The following is a 20,722-nucleotide window of genomic DNA, read 5'->3' as shown; positions in this document are numbered from 1 at the left end:
TGCAACCAAATCAAAATAGTAAATTCAAAAGAAGAATAATAGTTCTGTATACAAATACAATTGGGCAACACATTGTCTGCTACTGATTGATTACGCACTAGCAGTCTGCAATATGCTAAAGTCTAATTCTAATAGCATGTAAGCATGTATCTCTTCTAGAATTCCGTCATACAATTTACAGGACGGCTACACTGTACAGTACCATACAAGAGATTTAATACATGAAGAAACAAAGCAGTAATCCATGACAAATGGAACCGCTGCAAAGCGTTCAGTGGCTGCATTCTTCCTAGTAATAGCTGTCAAAACATAGCCCAATCCTCGATGGTTACTCAGCTTGTCCACATATTTATCACCTGGCTAACGGTGGCTGAGTTCACTGCTGAAGATTTTTACTTGAGCAATAACAACTGTATATGCAAGAGTACTACTCGCCTTTAATTTCCAATCACTTTTTCTCCATTTTGCTTTCAGTTTCATCAGAAGCTCTCCCTTGGAGGTCTTTCAAGAGAAAACCAGCCAAATTTACCTTTCCGGAAATCTGTAAGGACGCGAAATGAAGCTTGATGAACATCCCCACTAAATAATTTGAGAGCAAGCTTGTGAACAAATCTGCAAAGTAAGAGATATAGAATGTAATTTTGTCAAAGACAACTTTCTCCCATCAACAATTGTGAAGTCAGATAAGAATTCATAGACATACATTTGACCAGACTGGCCATCTGTCTCAATCCTGTAACGATGGTAAAGAGCCTTTGTACCTAAACCAAGAGGCAAATGCTTGAATAATGAGAAAGTAAAAAAAAAAAGGCTTTCTTGCTAAGAATAGTCTTTCATTCCAGCTTGACTGTCCTCTTACAATATCAACTAATCAACCCATGTGACTTTTAGAAATACTTTGAGGTATATTTAGCCAAAAGATTGCGAGGAATTGGAAAATTTTGATTATTTGAAAAATTAACTTTTTAGCAGAAATTAAACAGAAACTACCGACTACTGACAGTCAAACTAATAAGAAAGGGAATTAAACATTTTTTTATAACCAATTTCAATCTGTTAATACATCAAAAGATAGTGTAAAACCTATTGATGGTATCCTCGCCAGCATTTGAACAAGTATTGCCGCAATATCAGTGACATCATATGATCTCTCACCGATATCATCACATATAGCAAGCTTTATAGCAGCTGATTGGTCACTGATCCTCATTGGGATTATGCCAGGAGAGTCTAACAACTCTAGGTCCTTCCCGAACTTAACCCACCTAACCAAAGGAAAAATGTGAAAAATGAGGAGAATGAGACAAAATTTGAAGACAGCTCCCAATAACTATCATATCTAAAGCTTCATATACAGTCAGTCAATCAATCAATAAAAGCCTTAATCCCATAAGTGGGGTCGGCTACATGAACCAACAGTCCAAAAGTATGCAAGGAAAAAAATAATATGTAGAAGATCTAATTGAAATCGATTGTGAGAGGTTTGATCACAACCTACTGCTCAAACCAGTTTTCAAGAACACAATTAATAAGGAATGATATCATGTTTAAAAATGATAGTATCGTGCATATCTTTTTGTTACCTGTTATCACAAACATGTTCAATCTGCCATAAAGATTTGCAAATAAAGATAAATTTTGTTTTTATAATCTCTATAGTTCAATACTCAGATTAAAGACACGATGAAATTGCAATAAAACCACTCACCTAAGCTGTCGAGTAACACCTGGTCGAGGAGCTGCAGGACACATTCGGCGCTTTAATAAACGATTAATTAATGATGATTTACCAACATTTGGATACCCCACAATTCCAGCACGAACCTGTTTGATAAAGTCATCATGAAATTCAGTACGATCAAGTTAAACATATCATGTACAGATACTCTCAGAGCCATGAGGAAACTGTTAAATTTGCAAGATTAGAATAACAATGTCCCAACTTTCACCAGTTCGCAAAACAGAAAGTCTTGTCAAAATATAGAAAAACTCTTATTCATTTCCAATCTTTCTTTCAGCATAAGAGAATCTCTCCAAAGAAATCAGGGAATGAGGAAGAAGAATGAGCAAAACGTACAAGATCTTATCAAACCTAAAGTTATTCATCCTCAGCCTCATGTTTCAAATAATTTTAGCCACTGAAGTTTCAGCACTATCCCTAATTCCTTATCCTAGATTCTTGGTCATACCTAATTACTTACTCTGAATATAAATATTGTTACATCAGAGAGCATCCCATCAAGCCATTTATTCACCTGCTAGTGCTACACAGAGCAGATTTCCCCAAGACATAATACCAAATTCTAATTTCTTAGTTATGTTCTAAGAAATGAGATGTGTCTTTTCTTCTGCACCACCTTCCAAAATCCTTAATAAATTATAAAGGTAAGACCACACACCTAGGTCAAAAACATTAAGGGTTTAACCTTTGCACTCATACAGCCGCCCATTCAATCAGAAGCTATTATAGGAAATTACGTGTTTTACTGTGAAATTAACAAATCCCAAAAGTTAGCAAGAACTTTTTACCCATCCAGTTTGTATTCCAAGTATAACTCCTCTGCCAACTTTGTCAAGATCTTTCTATGTTTGTTTTAGCATTAGAAACTTTCATCTAAAGAATGTCCCCTTACACTAGAGTTGCTGGTCACATTTAACAATTTCTTTCATTGAGGATAAGGAGGTTAAAAAGACAGAAAAAATGGGAACATAACTATGCACAGAAACAAGCTTTACTTCCTTACAGAAAAAAAAAAAAAAGCCAAAAATTCTGTCGGATGTTATCTTGGTAACTAATTAATGATGATTTTCTGAAAAAACAATCCAAGCATTTTCAACAATGGATGTAAGTATCATCAAAATACCATTGTAGCTTCATCAAATTCCAAAGAACATACAGGGTCATTCTTCAGCAACAAAGAGGAAGAGATTTAAATTTACGAGGCAATAAGTATCTCATGAAAAAGACACATGCCACTCAGATAAGGAAAGCCTGGAATTGTAATATTACATCAAATATAAAAGCATTCAAGAAAGTTTCAAAAACCTACAGGACGAGGAAGTAGCCCCCTGGCCCGTCGTTTGACATTCACATCATCAGCAAGTGATTTTGCCAGTCGGCTCAATTTCATGCTTCCCTGTATGAAGTCAATGACAAGATCAGCATTTTCTGTGTTCAGAACCAGATACTTAAGAAGGGTCGATCATATACCATTCCAAGTTGACCATTAGAGAATACAACTCTTATTCCCTGCTTTGCAAAATAGGCTGCCCAAGCATTTCGGTCTGGCGTGGATATCATGTCTTCTCTGTTCAAAACTATAATACGTTTGCGGTTACCAATCCATAGATCCATCTGAGGATGACACCAATCATCAAGTACAAATAAAATAATACAAACTTTAAGTACTATAACCTGTTAAATTAATGAATAATCAGTCATACATCAGAGATAATTTACCTGGGGATGACTTGTTGACATTGGAATTCTGGCATCTCGTACCTCTACCACGACATCCATCAGTTTGAGTTGCTCTTTCAGCTCTCTTTCTGTTTTAGCTATGTGACCAGGGTACCACTGTTGAATTGAAAGGAAGCAATTACCAAACAATAAACCAGAAAGCCAAAGCTAATAGCTAGAGTGTGAGAAAATTTTAAAATATCAGATATATAATTTACTTCTCGTTACGACTTTTCTCTCCTAGCTTATGAGTATGATTTCTCTGAGCACTTACCTGAACAGGGCGCAGTGCCTTAATCCAGTGATGAAGATCTTTATCCAAATCAAACCAATCATCCTCAACCTTTCTGCTGTCAAGTATGCTGCCATCAGTTCCATGTATATACGAACTTGAGCTCCCACCAACAATCTGCAAGTTTCCAACAAGGAGCACATTAAAAAGATGGAGGCTACAGAAATGAGCATGTTAAGAAGTATGTGCATGAATACTCTAAGAGATAGAATCAGAAATGAAGTTATTCGCAAGAAATTGGGTGTTGCAGGCATTTGCAGACAAACTAAGGAAAATCGTCTGCGTTGGTTCGGGTATGTAAGATGGAGACCCCAGGTGCACCAGTATGTAGAGTGGAAAGGTAGGATCATGGAGAGGTTATATGAGGTAGAAGAAGACTGAAAATGACTTAGTTGGAAAAGGTTAAGAAGGATATGAAGCATATGGATTTGCATGAGAATGAGGTATTTGATAGCAAGGGATGAGGAGGATTTTTGTGGATGACTATACGGAAAAATCACTTTTGGTTCATGTGGCCAACCCCACTTATGGGATTAAGGGATTTAAAGCTTTTATCGATTTTTGTGAAGGGATTTCCTATCACTTGTGAATTAATCCAACACATTAACATAATTTAACTTCCTATAATACTCTGTCCCAATTAAATAATCATACTTTCCATGTACATCTGCCCCAATTTAGTAGTCATGCTTCCTTTATGGCATGGACTCGCTGAAAGTTTATTGCCTCTCTTTCCAATATCAAAAGTTAAGTCACACACTCCCTCTCATTCAATCAAAAAATTCATCCACTATCTCCCATCACATCTACAATTCTACTAAATAAAATTTGGATGTACAATTCTATTAATTTAATAGATAAGTGAATAGGCCAATAGCAACTTATCACCTAAAACTATGTGCAAACCTTCCTACAACGATTATTGAGATAGAGGTAGTCATATAAATCAAGTTCTTTCAAACAATGAGGTCGCAATAAACATATTAAGGCGAAAGCTAGAGTAAGATACTAGTATACTACCTAAAGTAGTGGAGAGTTAAGTTACAAAGAAACAAAGGATGGTTTCAAAGTAATTGTAGAATTTGATAATAGAAAATTTAATAGTGCTTCATGACAACGTTACTGAGTCATTCTCTATCGAGCAGCAAGGCTCCTTCAAGGGAAGAGGATGTTCTCAGTGGAACAAATCAAATAGACCATCACAGAAAAGATATACCTACACCACCTACCCTACAGTAGGTTCCCCTTATAGAGAGTGTTATACTATCACAGTTTTGGGTGCCACATTCAAAATCTGCAATTTTTTCGTCTTGGTTTCTACTTTCTCTCCTCTTTTTGCTTCAGGAAGCAATTTTCTAGGATTCTCACAAAGTATATTGGCCGATACTATGGAAGCTTGTGCCCCATAATAATTCATAGTTGACACTATGCCATCTCTAATAGAAGACAGTCTGAATAGCATCAGTAAATCCCATCAACCTTTGACTTTTGGAGGCAATTTCCCTAAAGCCTCAAAGTAAATTACAACCAATATTTATATTGCAACTTATACAACCATACAGTGCACAGCACAAGAGATCACATAACCATAAGAATTTCTCATCATTCCCCGTTTTGAAGACCTTACTCTATTGAACCATCAATTTGAGCAATCCAATGATGCAATAAAATATGCCTCCGACATTAATTAATCAGCTAGAAGCAGCTATCTCTCCTTTAATACAGCCACAAAGTGAAATGATCTAATTAAATCTTCAGAAATGCTTTAATTATAGAATCAACAACCAAACCAACACCAGAACCATACCAAAATAAACTAATAGTACCAATTATGTGTTTTATATTGCAAAGGAATAACTAAGAAATAACAATCAGAATACCCTAACATAGGCCACAAAACACGAGATAGCAATGAAATTTAAGCGGTATGCAGCATCAGAAAGAAATACAACAAGGGCTTATGCGGTATGAACCACACCTTGACAAAACATTTCTCCAAACACGAAACACTGTTCTCATAAGTCCAATACTTTAAAGCAAACAACCCATTAAAGTAAATTAACCTTAAAACCCTAGAATCCCTAATTTTATCACCCCTTAGAAGTAAAGGCAACAGGAGAATATAAAAGAACCACAAATTTGTCCACCATCTATAATTGCATTTTGACAACAAAGAACAAGACCTGATGGAAGGTAACATACATATCATCCTAATTGCACTTAACACAAGCAAGTGTGTGTTAATTGGTATATACAAAGCTAAGTAAAGCAATCTGGTCAGATGTTTGGTCCGGTTACAGTCAGGTTGGCAACTTGGCCCAAGCCATGTCCAGTTAAGTTAGTTGGTCGAGTCGGGTCAGTTTTTCACACCTCTACGGGTCAAAAGACAATAACCTCCATTAAAAATCAAGTCTCAAGTTGTACAGAACCACATTCTAAACTGATAGCAGCCACTTAATGTAACTTCTATGAATTGTGTTGGCAACTTAGCACTAAAATCAATACAATAACACAACAACTGAACATAACAGAATAACCAATACGAAAATTTGGTAAATACCCATTGAAGGAATTGAGACAATGAAATTGATTCTGAAGAAATTGTAAAGTAGACATTATCCAATAAAAAAGACAAACCTGAATAGTGGATGAGGACTGCAGATGAGTTGAGGCGGAAGCTGCAAGTGAGCGTCTTCCATTAAGAGGATGATGATGTTGCCATAAACAATTGTTTGGTAAGGAATTTGGAAAGCACACCCCAGAAATTTGTACTGCCATTACAATGTTTCAGTGAGATACTGAGATGAGGGTTCTAACCAATTATCTACCCTTTTTCTCTTTTTTCTTTTTTCTTTTTTTTAGATTTTAAAGAGGGAGCCCCGGTTTCTCAAAATGAGAAACGAATTTGGTTAATCAAATGGCAATTGCGTAAATATTGAAGCTTGAAATCCGTGAACAATTGTTTAAAAAAGCCCATGTGCAACTAAGACGGCTGGCGCTAACGTTTGAAGAGAGAAGCGGAGTTAACGGTGTTTGAAACGGAAAAAAATGTTCCGTGAGCAATGAACGTTTGTTTTTTACCATGAGAGAGAAAGTGAATTGAGTAACTCTGTTAGAAGAGAGAGGAGAGAGAATAATGGAAAAGGAGCTTGAAATTAAACAATGGAGAAAGCAAACAAAATTCAACATTAACAGCTAGATCGATCGAGAAGGCCAGTATAATTTTGCTATTTACTTGAGGTAATTTATGTCGTAGATTTGTGCAAGGGGTGTTTTTAGTTGTTAATAGTTGTTGATAATTGCGGGATTTGATTCCGACGAATTAGCTTTTGACCAACTAGTAATCTCGTAGTAAGGAAGTCGTTTGAAATTATCCATCGTGATTACTTGGTTTTGGCTTTGCAAAATTATCCGCTGATATTCTGTATTAAGTTAAATGGTGTAATTGATTGTTTTGTTGTGGACATATTAGCTTTAATCGAATTGTTTAATTGAATTGTTCACCCGAATTGTGTAATTGAATTGTTTACCCGAATTGTTTAATTGAATTGTTTAATTTACCCGAATTCATTAATTGAATTGCCATGATAAATAGCGCGGAATTCAGCAAATTCAGATTAGCTTGCCTTTATTGTACAATTTGTGATTTCAAATAGGTTACTAGTTGTTATTATGTAAATGTACAATCTCAATGCGGGCTGTGATACAGGTAACTAACTATTAATTATTGATCTTTGTTGATAAACACAATAACGAGTTTTGATTATTGATTCAATAACTACAACAACTATCAGCGACAAAAATGACATTAATTGTCCCAATATTTCTAGATAATTGATTCAAGCTAATGCAATGTTAACATTATTGGGAAGAATTTGTCCCTAGATTCGTAACAAATTGATTCGGATAACATAATAACTTGAATTCGGAAACCCTAAGTAGAAGCAAATAATTGCAAAGAATTGATTCAATCAAAAAATAAAATTGAATCTAAAACCCTAACTGTAAATAACAAACTTAGCATTGGAAACCATACCAGCAATAGCTCCAATTGGGGATTATCCAGGTTGAAGTTCTTACGGCTCCAAAAATCAACTCAAAACCATACCAGCAATACGCTCCAATTGGGGATTATCCAGGTTCAAGTTTCTAACAGCTCCAATTTCACGACTCAACTCCAACTTCTTACAAGTGCAAAGACGACTGAAGAAGGTGATAATCCTTAGGAGGGAGAGACCCAAATTCACTGAGGAGAGAGAATTGTTACTGATGAGAGAGAAAGTAAAGAGAGTAACAGCGTTAGGGGGTCAACAAAATTTGGGTTAACGGTCAACGAAAATAAGAGCTAATTTAACGTCTGTCTTCAACGATTATAATCAAATGTCCGAATTACCCTTACTTTCCGACACGAAATGACGACGCCACCCCTTGATAAACAACATTTGTTTCTCATTCTGATAAACTTGAATTAGCTCGATTTTAAAGATCAAAATCTTACTTAAAAAAATAAATAATATGACATTTATCCGGTCTTTCAAAAATAAAATGACATTTAATTACCCCAAAGTTATAAGGGGGTGTTTGGTTCAAGTATAATAGGTATAAGGTATGGGTTTAGAATGACCAAAACCCATACCAAAAAAAGGAAAAAAAAAAAACATACGAGTGTTTGAGAAAGAACATGCATACTAGTGTTCAACAAAAGAACATGTTTGTGTTTGACAAGGAATATGGCACCCGAAATAAACAGTAGGCATGTTTTAAAGAGCATGGAATAAAAAGAATATGTTAGTGTTTGAAAAAGAACAAGCTAGTGTTTGAAAAATTAACCTTGCTTAGTTATCTTTCAGTTGGCTTCGTTACTATTTTTCTTTCTACTCCAATTGTTCTTTTTGAACAACTTTGTATTTCATTGCTTTAATTATTTTTTTTTTTTTAAAAAAAACCCCAAATTCACATAATTAATCACTTTGACTTCAAAATTATTGATGAAAAACAATTTGCATGTACTAAATTTATACTTACATTTTACTAGAATCCGCCATTTGTTCATGTTTGAAGGTTTAATTGTTGAAATAAGTTTTTTTTTTCTTGAATTTCACTTTGAAGATGAACGTTTTGCTGTTTCGAAATTTTTTGAAAAATAAAAAAAATTTGAAATTTTTTGCAAAAGAAAAAAATTGAAGATAGAGAGAAAAGTTTGAGAGAAAACGATTATTTTGGAAATGATTTTTACCCAAAATTTTTACCAAGTAGGATATGGGTCAGTTATTTTCCAAAAGTAAATGAAACCTCGCTCCATCCCTTTTTTCGCGTTCATTTATCAAAGCCTTTATGTTCATTACTTCATTTGTAAACCCATGTTCTAGACAATGCTTCTTAATGTTCTTTCCGCCTTTTTTTTTTATTTGCGAGGGGTCTGCATTTTACATGTTCAAGGATGTTGTTTTGTAAAAATTATGCAAATGGTAATATCATAGACATCTTACTTTCTACAAAAAATATCAGACATCTTAGTAATAACATAATTTTTATTTGTAATCATTTTTTAAAAATAAGAATTACTTAATATGAAAGGGTATAATATATATCAAATAAAAAATATATATATATGGAATGTATATGTTAACTAAAACATTGAAATAATATCTTAGATGACATAATACTGTATTGTTTAAGAAGATTTGACAAAAAAAAAATACATAACTAGGTTAGGCCCCGTGCCATGCACGATAATTTTCATTATTTATCATTAGTTTAACGCTATATTTAATTATAAAAAAATTATATCTAATTTTGAAATAAGTTGAAAATTTTGTAATTGCAAAATAAAAAGAAAGTTACGTCATACTAATTAAAGAAAACAAAGGGTGTATGTATTACATGTATACTTCCTCCATTCTTTTTTACTTGACCCGCTTTGACTTTTACACTATTCACCACCTCTCCTTTGACCGTCTTCTATGAATGATATGTAACAAAAATATATTCACGTGAGATCTTTTTGAATTCGTCTCGATAAGTATTATCATAATATACAACCATTATAATTTTTACTTATGGAGAATTAAAGTTATTGATCACTAAAATTTTGCATTGGCAAACATGATAAAAGAAACAGGTCAAGTAAAAAAGAACAGATGAAGTAACTAATAAAAATAGTTATAGATTACATCACAATATTAGAGATAGGAAAATATTATTGCATAGTATATTAGTATTAAATAAAAGAGTAATATCCTTGTCTAACAAATAAACACAGAGAGTCTATTTAAAAAAAAAATATAAAAATAAATAAATAAATAAACACAAAGAGTGATATCTTTGTGGAATGTGTATAAATGGAATATAATTATCATATAGGAAGGTAAATATTATTGCATAGTACTGTAATAAATATTCTCTAGAAAGGTTTACGAAAAAAAATTCTTTTGGCAGGAAAATTTTGAACGTGGTCAGGGGATAACACGTGTCACTCTTGATTTTGCCTTTTGTATATAACTATAGATATTTCATCATTAATTATTCAATCCATTGTTAAGTTATCAAAGTTACCGTTAAAAGAGTATTTGTAATTTTCACATAGAAATTATTCAGCATACACATACTATTTTGTTTGATGAAAATATTAGAATAAAACTAAAATTATGTTTGATACATTTTATGATTATTTGATGAGAGACTTTTTTTGGGTAAATATTTTGCATTTTATTCTTGTTAATTAAAAATTTTAAATTAAGAAATAGATTATTTGAAAATATGATCATGAATATTTTAGGCTAAATCTAGTATAGAAAGTAAAAAAGATTGTTGTAAAAGAAACTAAAAGAAAAGCACTCTTGTTATAATTGATTGCTACATAAATTCTTGCTATAATTGTGTTTGCTACCATATGGTTATTTACATTTTGGTTAATTCTTTTTTTTTTTTTTTTGCCTCGTTAGAAATTTACTTAAAATAGGTTTTCAAAAAAAAAAAAAACTAAGAACACACCAGGAGATGACACGTGTCATTTCTGGTGTGTCTTTTATTATATAGTATTGATTGATGATTGATTGATTTATGGAGGGAAATTTATAACCAGAAGCTGACATATGTCACTTCTAATCCTTTTTTTTTTGACGGGAGGTCTTTCTTTTAGTATATAGTTATTCATTATTTATTACATTAAAAATTCATTATAATTATTAATAAAACCGTACATGGCAAGGGACTTAAGCTAGCTACTATATATATGAAAACATGTAACATAATGATGCAATGAATAAGGTTCATTTTATTAATATTATTTGTAGTACTCTTTATAGAAAAATAAATGTCGAACTTACAATACAATTTTTTAATTTAAAATTAGATTAATAAATCTGTCATATTTACTGCATACTTTTCTTTAGATAATAATAGAAAACATGTAGGTTATTTTAAACATATTATCATAACTTTTTTGCTAAAATGAATAGAATTTATATGGATTAAAAGTTATTACTTACATATTATTGTGTTATATTAATGATAATCTATCTATCTATCTATTTATCTATCTATAACTATATACTAAAGGCGAAACCAAAAATAACATGTGTCATTTTTTTGGTTGAAAAACTTCCCACCAAAATTATTTATTTATTTTTGCCAAAAATTTTATTAGAATGTTAGAATGTTTAATATATGTAATATAATTCCTTCCAATTTTGTCGGTATGTTTCTTCTTTATATATTAATTTTATTTTTTGATAAGTTAATAATCTATTACATATACTCTAATATTATATTAAAAGTAACATGGAAAAATTATTTTATATACACTTATATAATTAATAACTTTGGTTTCCAACGGTAAAAGATTTATTATATATATGAAAACATGTAATATAATGATGCAATGAATAAGGCTTTTTTAATTAATCATATTTGTAGTACTTTTTATAAATAAATAAATATCGAACTTACAATACAATTTTTTGATTTACATATTTGATTAATGAATCTGTCATATATACTGCATACTTTTCGTTAGATAATTATACTCCGTAGAAAACATGTAGGTAATTTTAAACATATTATCATAACTTTTTTTGCTAAAATGAATAGGAATTCATATGGATATAAAGTTATTACGTACATATTATTGTGTTATTTTTTTTTTTTTTGACAATAGCTTATTGTGTTATATTAATGATAAATATAAATCATCGTATTACACCAATAATAAATTACATATTATTGTGCCACATAATAAATTGAAAACTACCGTACGTTGCACGGGTACTAACCTAGTGTAGGGTACTATAAGTGATCAACTTTATATTAATTTAATTTTACTATATGAATAATAAAATTCAATAAGATTCATCCGTAAATCATCCATTTTTAACTCACAAGTGAAAGATCATACAATCTTGTTGTTTATTTGGAAGACAAACACAAATAATTGAATAGCAATAAAAACAATAAGATTGATCTTATAATAATTGCAAGATGATTAGCTTTGAATCAACAGCTCTTGACTTGCATGCAATACATAATGCAACAACTTATGAATGTATTCTTCATAATCATTAAGTTTTCATAATTCAGAAATCATAATATATATGCTTTGCGTAACGTGAACAGCACTACAAATTTCAATTTCTTTTTCCAAAGCTACGTAGAGTACTATCTCTACTTATTTTTAGCAGCTTTTCTTTTGCTTTTTTTTTATAATTTCTTCTTGTAGTTTAGTTTCCTTGGTAACATGACAACCACATTAATCAACAATTTGCTTCCCAATTTCACAAGTTGTAAAGTTGTCCTAGTCCAAATGTCGATCTAGCAATTAGGTCAGTTTGCTTAGAAAGTTTGTACCAAAAAGGTCAGATGTTAGTTAGTATGTTATCAACAGTAGATGGTTTAACAACTTCATAGTGTCTAATAAGTTCATAGCAACCATATGCAAAATTTGCAATCAGCAAAGCCTTTTGGTCATCAACATGTGAGAAAAAATAATGCAATTAATTAATTGTATTTTTCCAAAGTTTAATTATGCAATTAAGTGTATTTTTGACAAATGTAATAAAACCGACTCGTACCTAATAAAATTAACCTTTCTCAAATCAACCAAGCATTGACATGACCAAATAGTTTTGATCAAAATGATTGGCTTGAATATGGCCTAACTCAAGGATATAATAACCTGAACCAATTTCACTTGAATCAATCTCAACCTTGACGACCCAATTGTCATCATATTGAACAGAGCTCAAGTCGCAAACGACAAACTAAATATGGAACATTTGTATTTCTTTTTTTAATAGCAAAGAGGAGACACCCTTTACCCTTCTATAGTCTGATATATACGAGTCAGACACTTTGGAGTATGGGGAAGACAAACGAAAATTATACTCCAATATATATAGAAAATTAGAAACCTTTGACTCCCACACCATGTCCAAATTATCCATACCAGTATAGAGTATACCACGGTACCACCCATCTACCCAAGTTACCACAGTGTACACATTGAGCATGATTAGTATTATTCCCAGTTCAATGTTGTCTAACAATCAAACATACTCACATACTCAGCAACTTATGAGTCATGGATTATCCTTTCCAGAGTTAACATTAACCAAAAAGTTCAAGCTCTTACTTTAATCACTCATTGCTAATCAATTTGTTTTATTATTGTTGTCATTCAAGGCTTTAACAGCTTTCTTACTATTAGTAAAAATATAAAAGTGGACATGGATGTTTATTTTATAGTAAAATTAGCTTTTGATTATGTTATTATGACAAGATCTGCCTGGTAGGAATCAACTCGTCTTGTATACTGTGGTGAGCCAAATGCTGTAATCTATATGAAATTATGAATATGTCTTAAATTATTAGTTAGTTATATTCATCTGATTTTCGTTTATAAATTAACTCGTATCTTTTCAACTAAAATTGTTACGGAGTAATTTATTTTCATTGTAAATACAAATTAGAAATTATTTTTCTCGAGCTCATCTGCAAGAACAGCTATAGGTTAGATTAATCCAATAATATATTGTTAACTTTTGAAAATCGAAATCATCTTCCACTAATTATTTAGATTAATCCAATATAATGCTATAACCTTTTTGAAAATCAAAATCATCTTCCACTATAATTTGGATAAGTTACAAAACAGCAAAAAGCGTGACACATAAAATGAGACAAAAAGATAAGAATGAAAATTGAATCCATAATAATGATATAATTCCTAAACACCAACCTCAGTGGTAGCAATTAAATAGTAGTAGTAGTATTATTATTATATATATGTATGTATTACAATCACTAATTTGTCTATTCCTAAACTCTAAATAAATCAAAACAAAATAAAACCTAACTTCTATTTTTATGAATGAATATTAATAATTGAATTACCAGCTACCAAACAATATGAATTCTCTTTTTCAATCTCACAATCCATAAATGAATCAGTTCATCTCATCACCATCATCTGGCCCAGAAATGAAATGAGGCCCATCACCGGCCCATTATCAAAAAGCATACGTGTGGGGCTCAAACGTGGGAAAAGACCAAAATGTCCTCACTCATGAATTGCACAAATGGTTGTAATAAGTTAGAGTTAGTTCGGACTTTTGTGTGATTTTTTTTGGAGTTGCTGATAACAACGTCTACTGACCAACAAAAATGTGGATTAGAAGAAGAGCTCCGACAACCGCCAGATGGCAATGAAGGTGGCAACCCCACCGGCAATAAGCGGTGAATGATTGCATTTGGACGGTGAGGATGACATATCTAAAGCACCTTCGTATACCATTGAGCTGTTCATTATTACATCTGATGACGGTGTTGATGTTGATGGTGTTCCTTCGTCTGATGATGCCTTTTGGCTGTCAAATTCATAAAAACAAAAAAAAAAAAAAAAAAATAGGCGTATTAAAACCCAAAATACCCTTTTTACTAGTTAGGTGAAGCTAAAAAACTCAAAGACGGAAGAATAGATTTACTCCCTCCGTTTTTAATTACGTGCTCCATTTCTCTTAGGCACGAATGCCGATGCTAATCTTTGATCAATAATATATTTAATTATCAATAAGTATAAATTCTAACAATTGAAAATTAATAATCTATTCACTGAGACGATTTCAACAAGTACCTACAACTCTACAAGACTATATTTTTTCTTATGTATAAATCACAAACAATTGTCGAAGTAGGATGAATGATTAGTGTAAAAAATAGAAATGGAGCAATTATTTAAAAACGAAGGGAGTATTAGTCAATTTAAGTAGACTTGACAAAACAAATCCAACTTGAAATCAACACGAGCATTCAGCAAACCGAACCTAACAAACTATTTGACAACCAACAATTGCTCTTGAGTATTCACAACCACAACCATGACCAAAATTGCAAGGTGAAAAAAAAAAAAAAAAAAAGTCTTAACTCTATATATGGTACACAACAACACATGATAAACCATTTAACGTAACCAAACACGTTAGCTATAATAATTGTAGCATAAAATGCAACATACTTTCAGTAAATGAATATTGCTTTTACTAAAATGAATGTCACGTTAGATATAATTACTGTTTATTGTAGCATAAAATGCAACTAACTTTCACTAATTAAATGAATATAGTTTCACTAAAATAGAAGATGCCATTTCTGATTTCTATCATATCATAAAATAAAATATCTTAGCCTAATCTACAGTAATTAATTCCAGGAGTAGAACAGCTCGATTAATGGACCGTTGCAAATTGCATGATCCAACGGCTGAAAGAGAGGCTGGGACCTTGAGAATAGTGAAGTGAGATTTTTTTGGAAATGGTGAAAATATGTTTCTTTGTGTAAAACCGACTTAAAAAACGTTCATCTTACAGAGTTACAGAACACTCCACCCTTGAAAAGACAATTATGCCCACATAAATATCTCTGGATATTTTCTTAAGATGAGCAATTTTGTGAATTTTAAATACTGACAAATTATACTATTTCTGACAAAAGAATAAACAAAAAAACAGCTAAAGACATTGACTGAACTCAGCTGAACTGAACTGAACTGAACTCAGCTGAACTGAACTGAAATGAATATTTTATAAGAGAAGGAAATTAGTAGCTGAACTGAACTAAACTGAGCTGAACTGAACTTAACTTAACTTCAACGTAAAAGAACAGGCCCTGAGTCGGTTTAATTTTGTTGTTACTTTAAAAAAAAAAAATTACTCATACTATTGCCAACCAACTGCCAACCAACGTTCGAATTGTCAGTTTAGAAGTTAGTTAGCTTAGCATTAATTAAAAAAAAAATAATAATTACAACTCGCACCAAAATACTACTTTCATTTTACTCTCTCTGTCCCCAAATGATAGTCCCTTATGGCCTATTTTTAGTCCCAAATTGATAGTCCCATTTGCTTTTTTCAAGTACCATTAATATCAATTTTTTATCAAAATTTCCTCCAATTACAACAATATTTGTGCAAATTTAACCTTCCCATGTAAATTTTGTTTTTCAATGTAATTTTATTACTTTCTCTCTCTACTATTTTACATACCCAATGTAAATTTATCTTTTCAATGTAATTTTACTACTTTTATTTAAGTTTCTTAATTCCCGTGATTTTTGCCCATAAGGGACTATCATTTGGGGACGGAGGGAGTATAATATTTGCAACGATAACACAATTTTATACTCATACTTTATATCAAATCATTGCAAATTATATGAAACCGAGTTGGAAACCGAAATGTTTCTTTGTGATTGATAACCCAGAATCAAAAATTTATAATGTAAAAAAAAAAAAGGAGCAAAAGGTTTAACAAAAAGTAAATTAGTACTAGGAGTAGATAAGAAAAACTTTATAGGAAGAATTGACAATATATTATCAGAAAAATGGAAGCAGGAATCTGGTTGGTGTTTTATTACACCTAAGGACTTAGAGTAAAGTTGAAGCATACAAATTTTTAGAAATTGGGAATGGCCCATTTATTCACTAACCACATGAATTGACATTCACTCATCTATCTACTAGTACAACTAATTTCATACTGCTTTTTAGTGGTAGGCACCAATTTTGACATTTACCTATAAGGCTATAACCACAGTATATGCATTCATTATTTGCAACTTAAATGATCAATTATTACAAGAATCTGCTTACAATTTTTGTGAAAAAAATATTTTAACAAGTATTAGGTGAGTTTGTAGCTTGAAAGTATTGTAATTTAGAAATATGATGCCACCAGTCAGCAGATTGCATTCGCGATACATGATTACAATTTTACATTATGATTACAATTTTACATTATTAAACGTGTGATTTTGTCATAAACTTTTTATTTTATACGGCCTATTACTAATTTAAAATATTTTAATATGTCCTTAGTCACATATCAAAAAGCATTATGTAATTAGTACAATAATCAAGCAAAAAATTGAAAGAAACTCTAACCAAAACAAAATTAAGCAAAAAAAAACAATAAAATTACCTGGTAGCAGGAGAAGGGCAAAAGGTGATGGTATAATCAGGAGAACCCTTACAAGTGAAAGTACTACTCTTATCATCATACGCGTAACTATACGCGCGTGGGCAAGCCTTCTTAAACGCCAATGAATAACTCGATGGTTTACACGTGTCAGGCGATCCATAAGCCCCACTACAACAATACTGTGGAGTATTAAACGCATCACACGCGCTTTTACACGCCACCGCACTCTCTTCACCCGCACTCATCACCTTCAAATCCGACGGACACGCGCCGTTCAAGTCATTGATACAACCGGTATACGAGCAATTCGGCCCGCCCCCGCCTCGCGGCTGCACCAACATAGCAATATTGTACCCGTCAACTAGGCTAACATCGTAGAAATCCATCCCGTCGGCACCGTCCAGAGTGAAATCGGCGAGTGTTGCCGGCGGTAATGCTCCGGCGCCGGAACAGTCGATTTTACCGGAGCCACAATCGCCGGTTAAGCAAGTGAATTTGCCGGTTTTTTGATCGGTTGAACAGAAGGTTCGACCCCAGAACCGGCCACCCCAACCGGAAGGTGGATTGACTGTTCTTGTCTCACCTTTTAGGAGAGCGAAACCGGTGGTTGAGAGCGGTGCTACGCCTGCGTTGGAGAGGATTCCTGGCCATACTGTGTAATCGCAATTGTTTGTTATTGTGAATGTCACTGCTTCTCCTGCAAAAATAACTCATAATTTATCAAATTCTACTTAGTTTAATTAAAACAGAGTGAAAATTGTACATTATGTTGTGTGATTTGGGATTAGAGTGTTAATGAAGTTGGTGGTGTACCTGGAGATAGTTGAAGATGGAGAGAGAGAGCGAGGAGAGAGAAAATGAGAGGGAAGGGAGAAGCCATTAATGGAGGTAAAGAAGGAGGAAGAAGGTAAGTTAGTTGGGAAGATAGAGAGAGTGTGTTGCAGATATGAATATAAGATAATTCCCAACTTTCTTGAAAATGTGGGAAATGAGTGAAGAAGAAATGGAGTGAATGGGATTTTTGAGAGGGCGGCAGAAGAAGGGGAAGTCGGTATTTATAATGGAGAAGGAGAGAGAGGATTTCGGCGAACGTGTTTTTTATTGATCGATTTTTCCGTTGCGCAACCGTACTGTTGATGCTGATTTTTTTTTTTTTTTTTGTCCTGGTGGTATTATTGCTTCTGTTGCCAACTTGTTTGTCCCCCCACAAAAAAAAAAAAAAAAAAAGACCTTATTGCTCAACTCAAGTTATGGTAGACTAATTTAACGACTATCACAAAACTTTCAATCAGGGGTCTGCGTGGCATAAAAACGATTGAGTAGCTAGTCTTCGAAAACATGAAATATACGTGGCACATAAACGGATTTTAGAGAAGATTTTTAAAAATAAAAAGTGAGTTTAAATGAAAAGTGGGTGTAACAAAAATTATTATAGCGGGAGTATATAAAAACAAAAACATTTACACCATAATAAATCCCGTCTTGACTATACACGTTTATCGTTACATTACTTTAATTATTGTTTTTTTTAAAGAAGTCCTAAACGAAACTATATATCATTAATTAAAGTCATACGACATCTACAATTGACAATCAATGATAATGGAAACATATATAACAAAATTAAACTAGAATTGATCGAGGAAGGGCTAAGAATCTAGATACATAAATATAACAATTCGACACATTCTCAATTCGTTGTCTCATACAATTTTTTGATTGGATCCGTCGCTGCTTCATAATTTTGTGAAAAACAAAATTCTTGTGCTGATTTGGTAACCTGAATCAAATCGTAACCCCGCCCAACTGGAGACCAAATTAAACGCAATAATACCTTGTCTTTTGAAGAAGTTTGAAAAATCTTGTCTTTTGAAGAAGTTTGAAAAATCTTGTCTTTCGAATGAGATTGATAAAACCTTATTTTTCAAAGGGGATTGAAAAAACCTAATCATTTGAAGAAAATAAACCCTTTCTTTTGAGGGAGACATTATTATAACTTAAGAAACAAGAAAACAACTTAAGGAAACAAAGATTATGGCTTTCCACCGGTGAAATAATATTTAGGAGAGAAATGAGAAAGAGGTTAGGGTTTTTTATTTTAAAACTATAAATAATAATTTTAGTTGCATAATTAATAGAAAAGTAAAAATGGAGATGATGATGATAATAATAATAATAATAATAATAATAATAATAATAATAATAATTTGTCTCCTCGTTAGTCGGCACTGTTGAAGTCGCAGCAGGGAGATCACACCTCTGCTTGGCTTCGGGTAGTCCTTATTCTGGGTTGGGTCAGATGATGAATGCAAAGACATACCAATGTGTGTTGTGCTACCGGCTGGGTATTTCATTGTTCTCGTCTCGACGTCGTGCTCTGCTTGCTCTCAGATTTTTACTGGGGATATTTTCGGCGACCACACGGTATCGTGTGCTGGTATTGTAGGTATTAAGCATCGACATAATGTTGTTCGAGATACACTTGTTGATATTTGCTACAGATCTGGGATTTTAGCAAGAAAGGAGGTTGACATAGGGTTGTCTGGAGGGAATTACGGGGCCCTCAGACCTGCCGATGTGTTACTTTATTCATGGGATCGTGGTCGTGATGTATGTGTCAACTTCACAGGGTCTTCTCCTTTGACACAAACTGGGCTATCTGATTTATTTCCAGGACGGGTTGTGGCTGATGCGGCTCATCGGAAGCGGGTTAAGTATGAAGCTCGTTGTCGGGTGATTGGATATGGTTTCATTCCCTTCTCCTTCTTCGCTTGGGGAATTAGAGAAGGAGGTTGTTGCGTTGCTGAAGCGGATACAAAGGTTCTTGACGATGCAGGACATTGGGGCTCGTGTTGCAGCTCATATCTTCACTAGGGTAGACTTTGCTATAGCTAGAGGAGTGGGGCCAAAATTGTATCTCGGCTTCCCACTAATTTATTGTAGGTTGTATTTTTGAGATTAATAATAATAATAATAATAATTAATAATAATTTATGGGGAGCATACCTTATGGTTATGTCAAGGAGTGCAACACGGTGATCCTCTTAGCCCTTTGCTTTTCCATCCGTTGGTGTGCCGAATCAGGGATTTGACTTATGTTTGCAGGCTTGGTATTTGGATGATGGCACTATTTTTAGTGACACCTTGGTGATAAGAAAGGTTATGGAGTTGATTTCGGCGGAGGAACTCGTCTCGACCTCCATGTAAACATTGAGAAAACGGAAGTTTTCTGGCCCACGGAGGACCCGCGTAGCTGTCTCGTAGGTGTCTTTCCTCAGATATTGGTCGTCTTGTACATGGTGTAGGTTACTTGGTGATCCCGTGAGTGCGGATTCCTCATTCTGTGGTAAGCTTTTTCGTAGAGAGTGTCGAATACCATTGTGCTAATGGATGTTGTTGCTAATAAGCTTAGTGATCCTCAATGTGAGTTGTTACTACTTCATGCATGTACTGGGGTTTCAAAACTCTACTTTACTATGCGCACTTGTCCCCCTCATCTT

At 33.0% G+C, this 20,722-nt stretch overlaps 2 protein-coding genes across 2 annotated transcripts; both read right to left on the bottom strand.

Moving 5' to 3' along the window:
• Positions 1 to 6,596, bottom strand: LOC145614314 (DAR GTPase 3, chloroplastic-like). The gene is made up of 9 exons (XM_081669353.1): positions 6,390 to 6,596; positions 3,735 to 3,869; positions 3,461 to 3,577; positions 3,212 to 3,355; positions 3,051 to 3,137; positions 1,709 to 1,824; positions 1,084 to 1,265; positions 704 to 761; positions 1 to 612 (listed from the first exon to the last, which is right to left on the bottom strand). Exons 1-9 carry the CDS (start codon positions 6,528 to 6,530, stop codon positions 480 to 482), a joined length of 1,113 nt encoding a protein of 370 aa, XP_081525479.1. The 5' UTR covers positions 6,531 to 6,596; the 3' UTR covers positions 1 to 479.
• Positions 6,597 to 13,979: 7,383 nt separating this feature from the next.
• LOC145613476 (thaumatin-like protein 1b) lies at positions 13,980 to 18,573 on the bottom strand. Its single transcript, XM_081668590.1, has 3 exons — positions 18,036 to 18,573; positions 17,223 to 17,919; positions 13,980 to 14,614 (listed from the first exon to the last, which is right to left on the bottom strand). The coding sequence occupies exons 1-3, from the start codon at positions 18,100 to 18,102 to the stop codon at positions 14,419 to 14,421; spliced, it is 960 nt and encodes a 319-aa protein (XP_081524716.1). The 5' UTR covers positions 18,103 to 18,573; the 3' UTR covers positions 13,980 to 14,418.
• Positions 18,574 to 20,722: the final 2,149 nt, after the last annotated feature.

This window comes from Chenopodium album, chromosome 25 (assembly GCF_948465745.1).
Source record: "Chenopodium album chromosome 25, dcCheAlbu1.1, whole genome shotgun sequence".
Lineage (NCBI taxonomy): Eukaryota > Viridiplantae > Streptophyta > Magnoliopsida > Caryophyllales > Amaranthaceae > Chenopodium > Chenopodium album.
This window is presented reverse-complemented; position numbering and strand designations above follow the sequence as displayed.

What these genes read in the sequence shown, in the direction of transcription:
- LOC145614314 (XM_081669353.1), bottom strand. Translation starts at nt 6,530, where the DNA reads ATGGCAGTACAAATTTCTGGGGTGTGCTTTCCAAATTCCTTACCAAAC. An exon ending in AGGCACTGCGCCCTGTTCAG is followed by an intron (nt 3,578 to 3,734) that starts GTAAGTGCTCAG and finishes TCAATTCAACAG; the next exon opens with TGGTACCCTGGTCACATAGC. An exon ending in GATGGCCAGTCTGGTCAAAT is followed by an intron (nt 613 to 703) that starts GTATGTCTATGA and finishes CTTACTTTGCAG; the next exon opens with ATTTGTTCACAAGCTTGCTC.
- LOC145613476 (XM_081668590.1), bottom strand. Translation starts at nt 18,102, where the DNA reads ATGGCTTCTCCCTTCCCTCTCATTTTCTCTCTCCTCGCTCTCTCTCTC. An exon ending in CCATCTTCAACTATCTCCAG is followed by an intron (nt 17,920 to 18,035) that starts GTACACCACCAA and finishes TTATTTTTGCAG; the next exon opens with GAGAAGCAGTGACATTCACA. An exon ending in TGCCCTTCTCCTGCTACCAG is followed by an intron (nt 14,615 to 17,222) that starts GTAATTTTATTG and finishes TGAATTTGACAG; the next exon opens with CCAAAAGGCATCATCAGACG.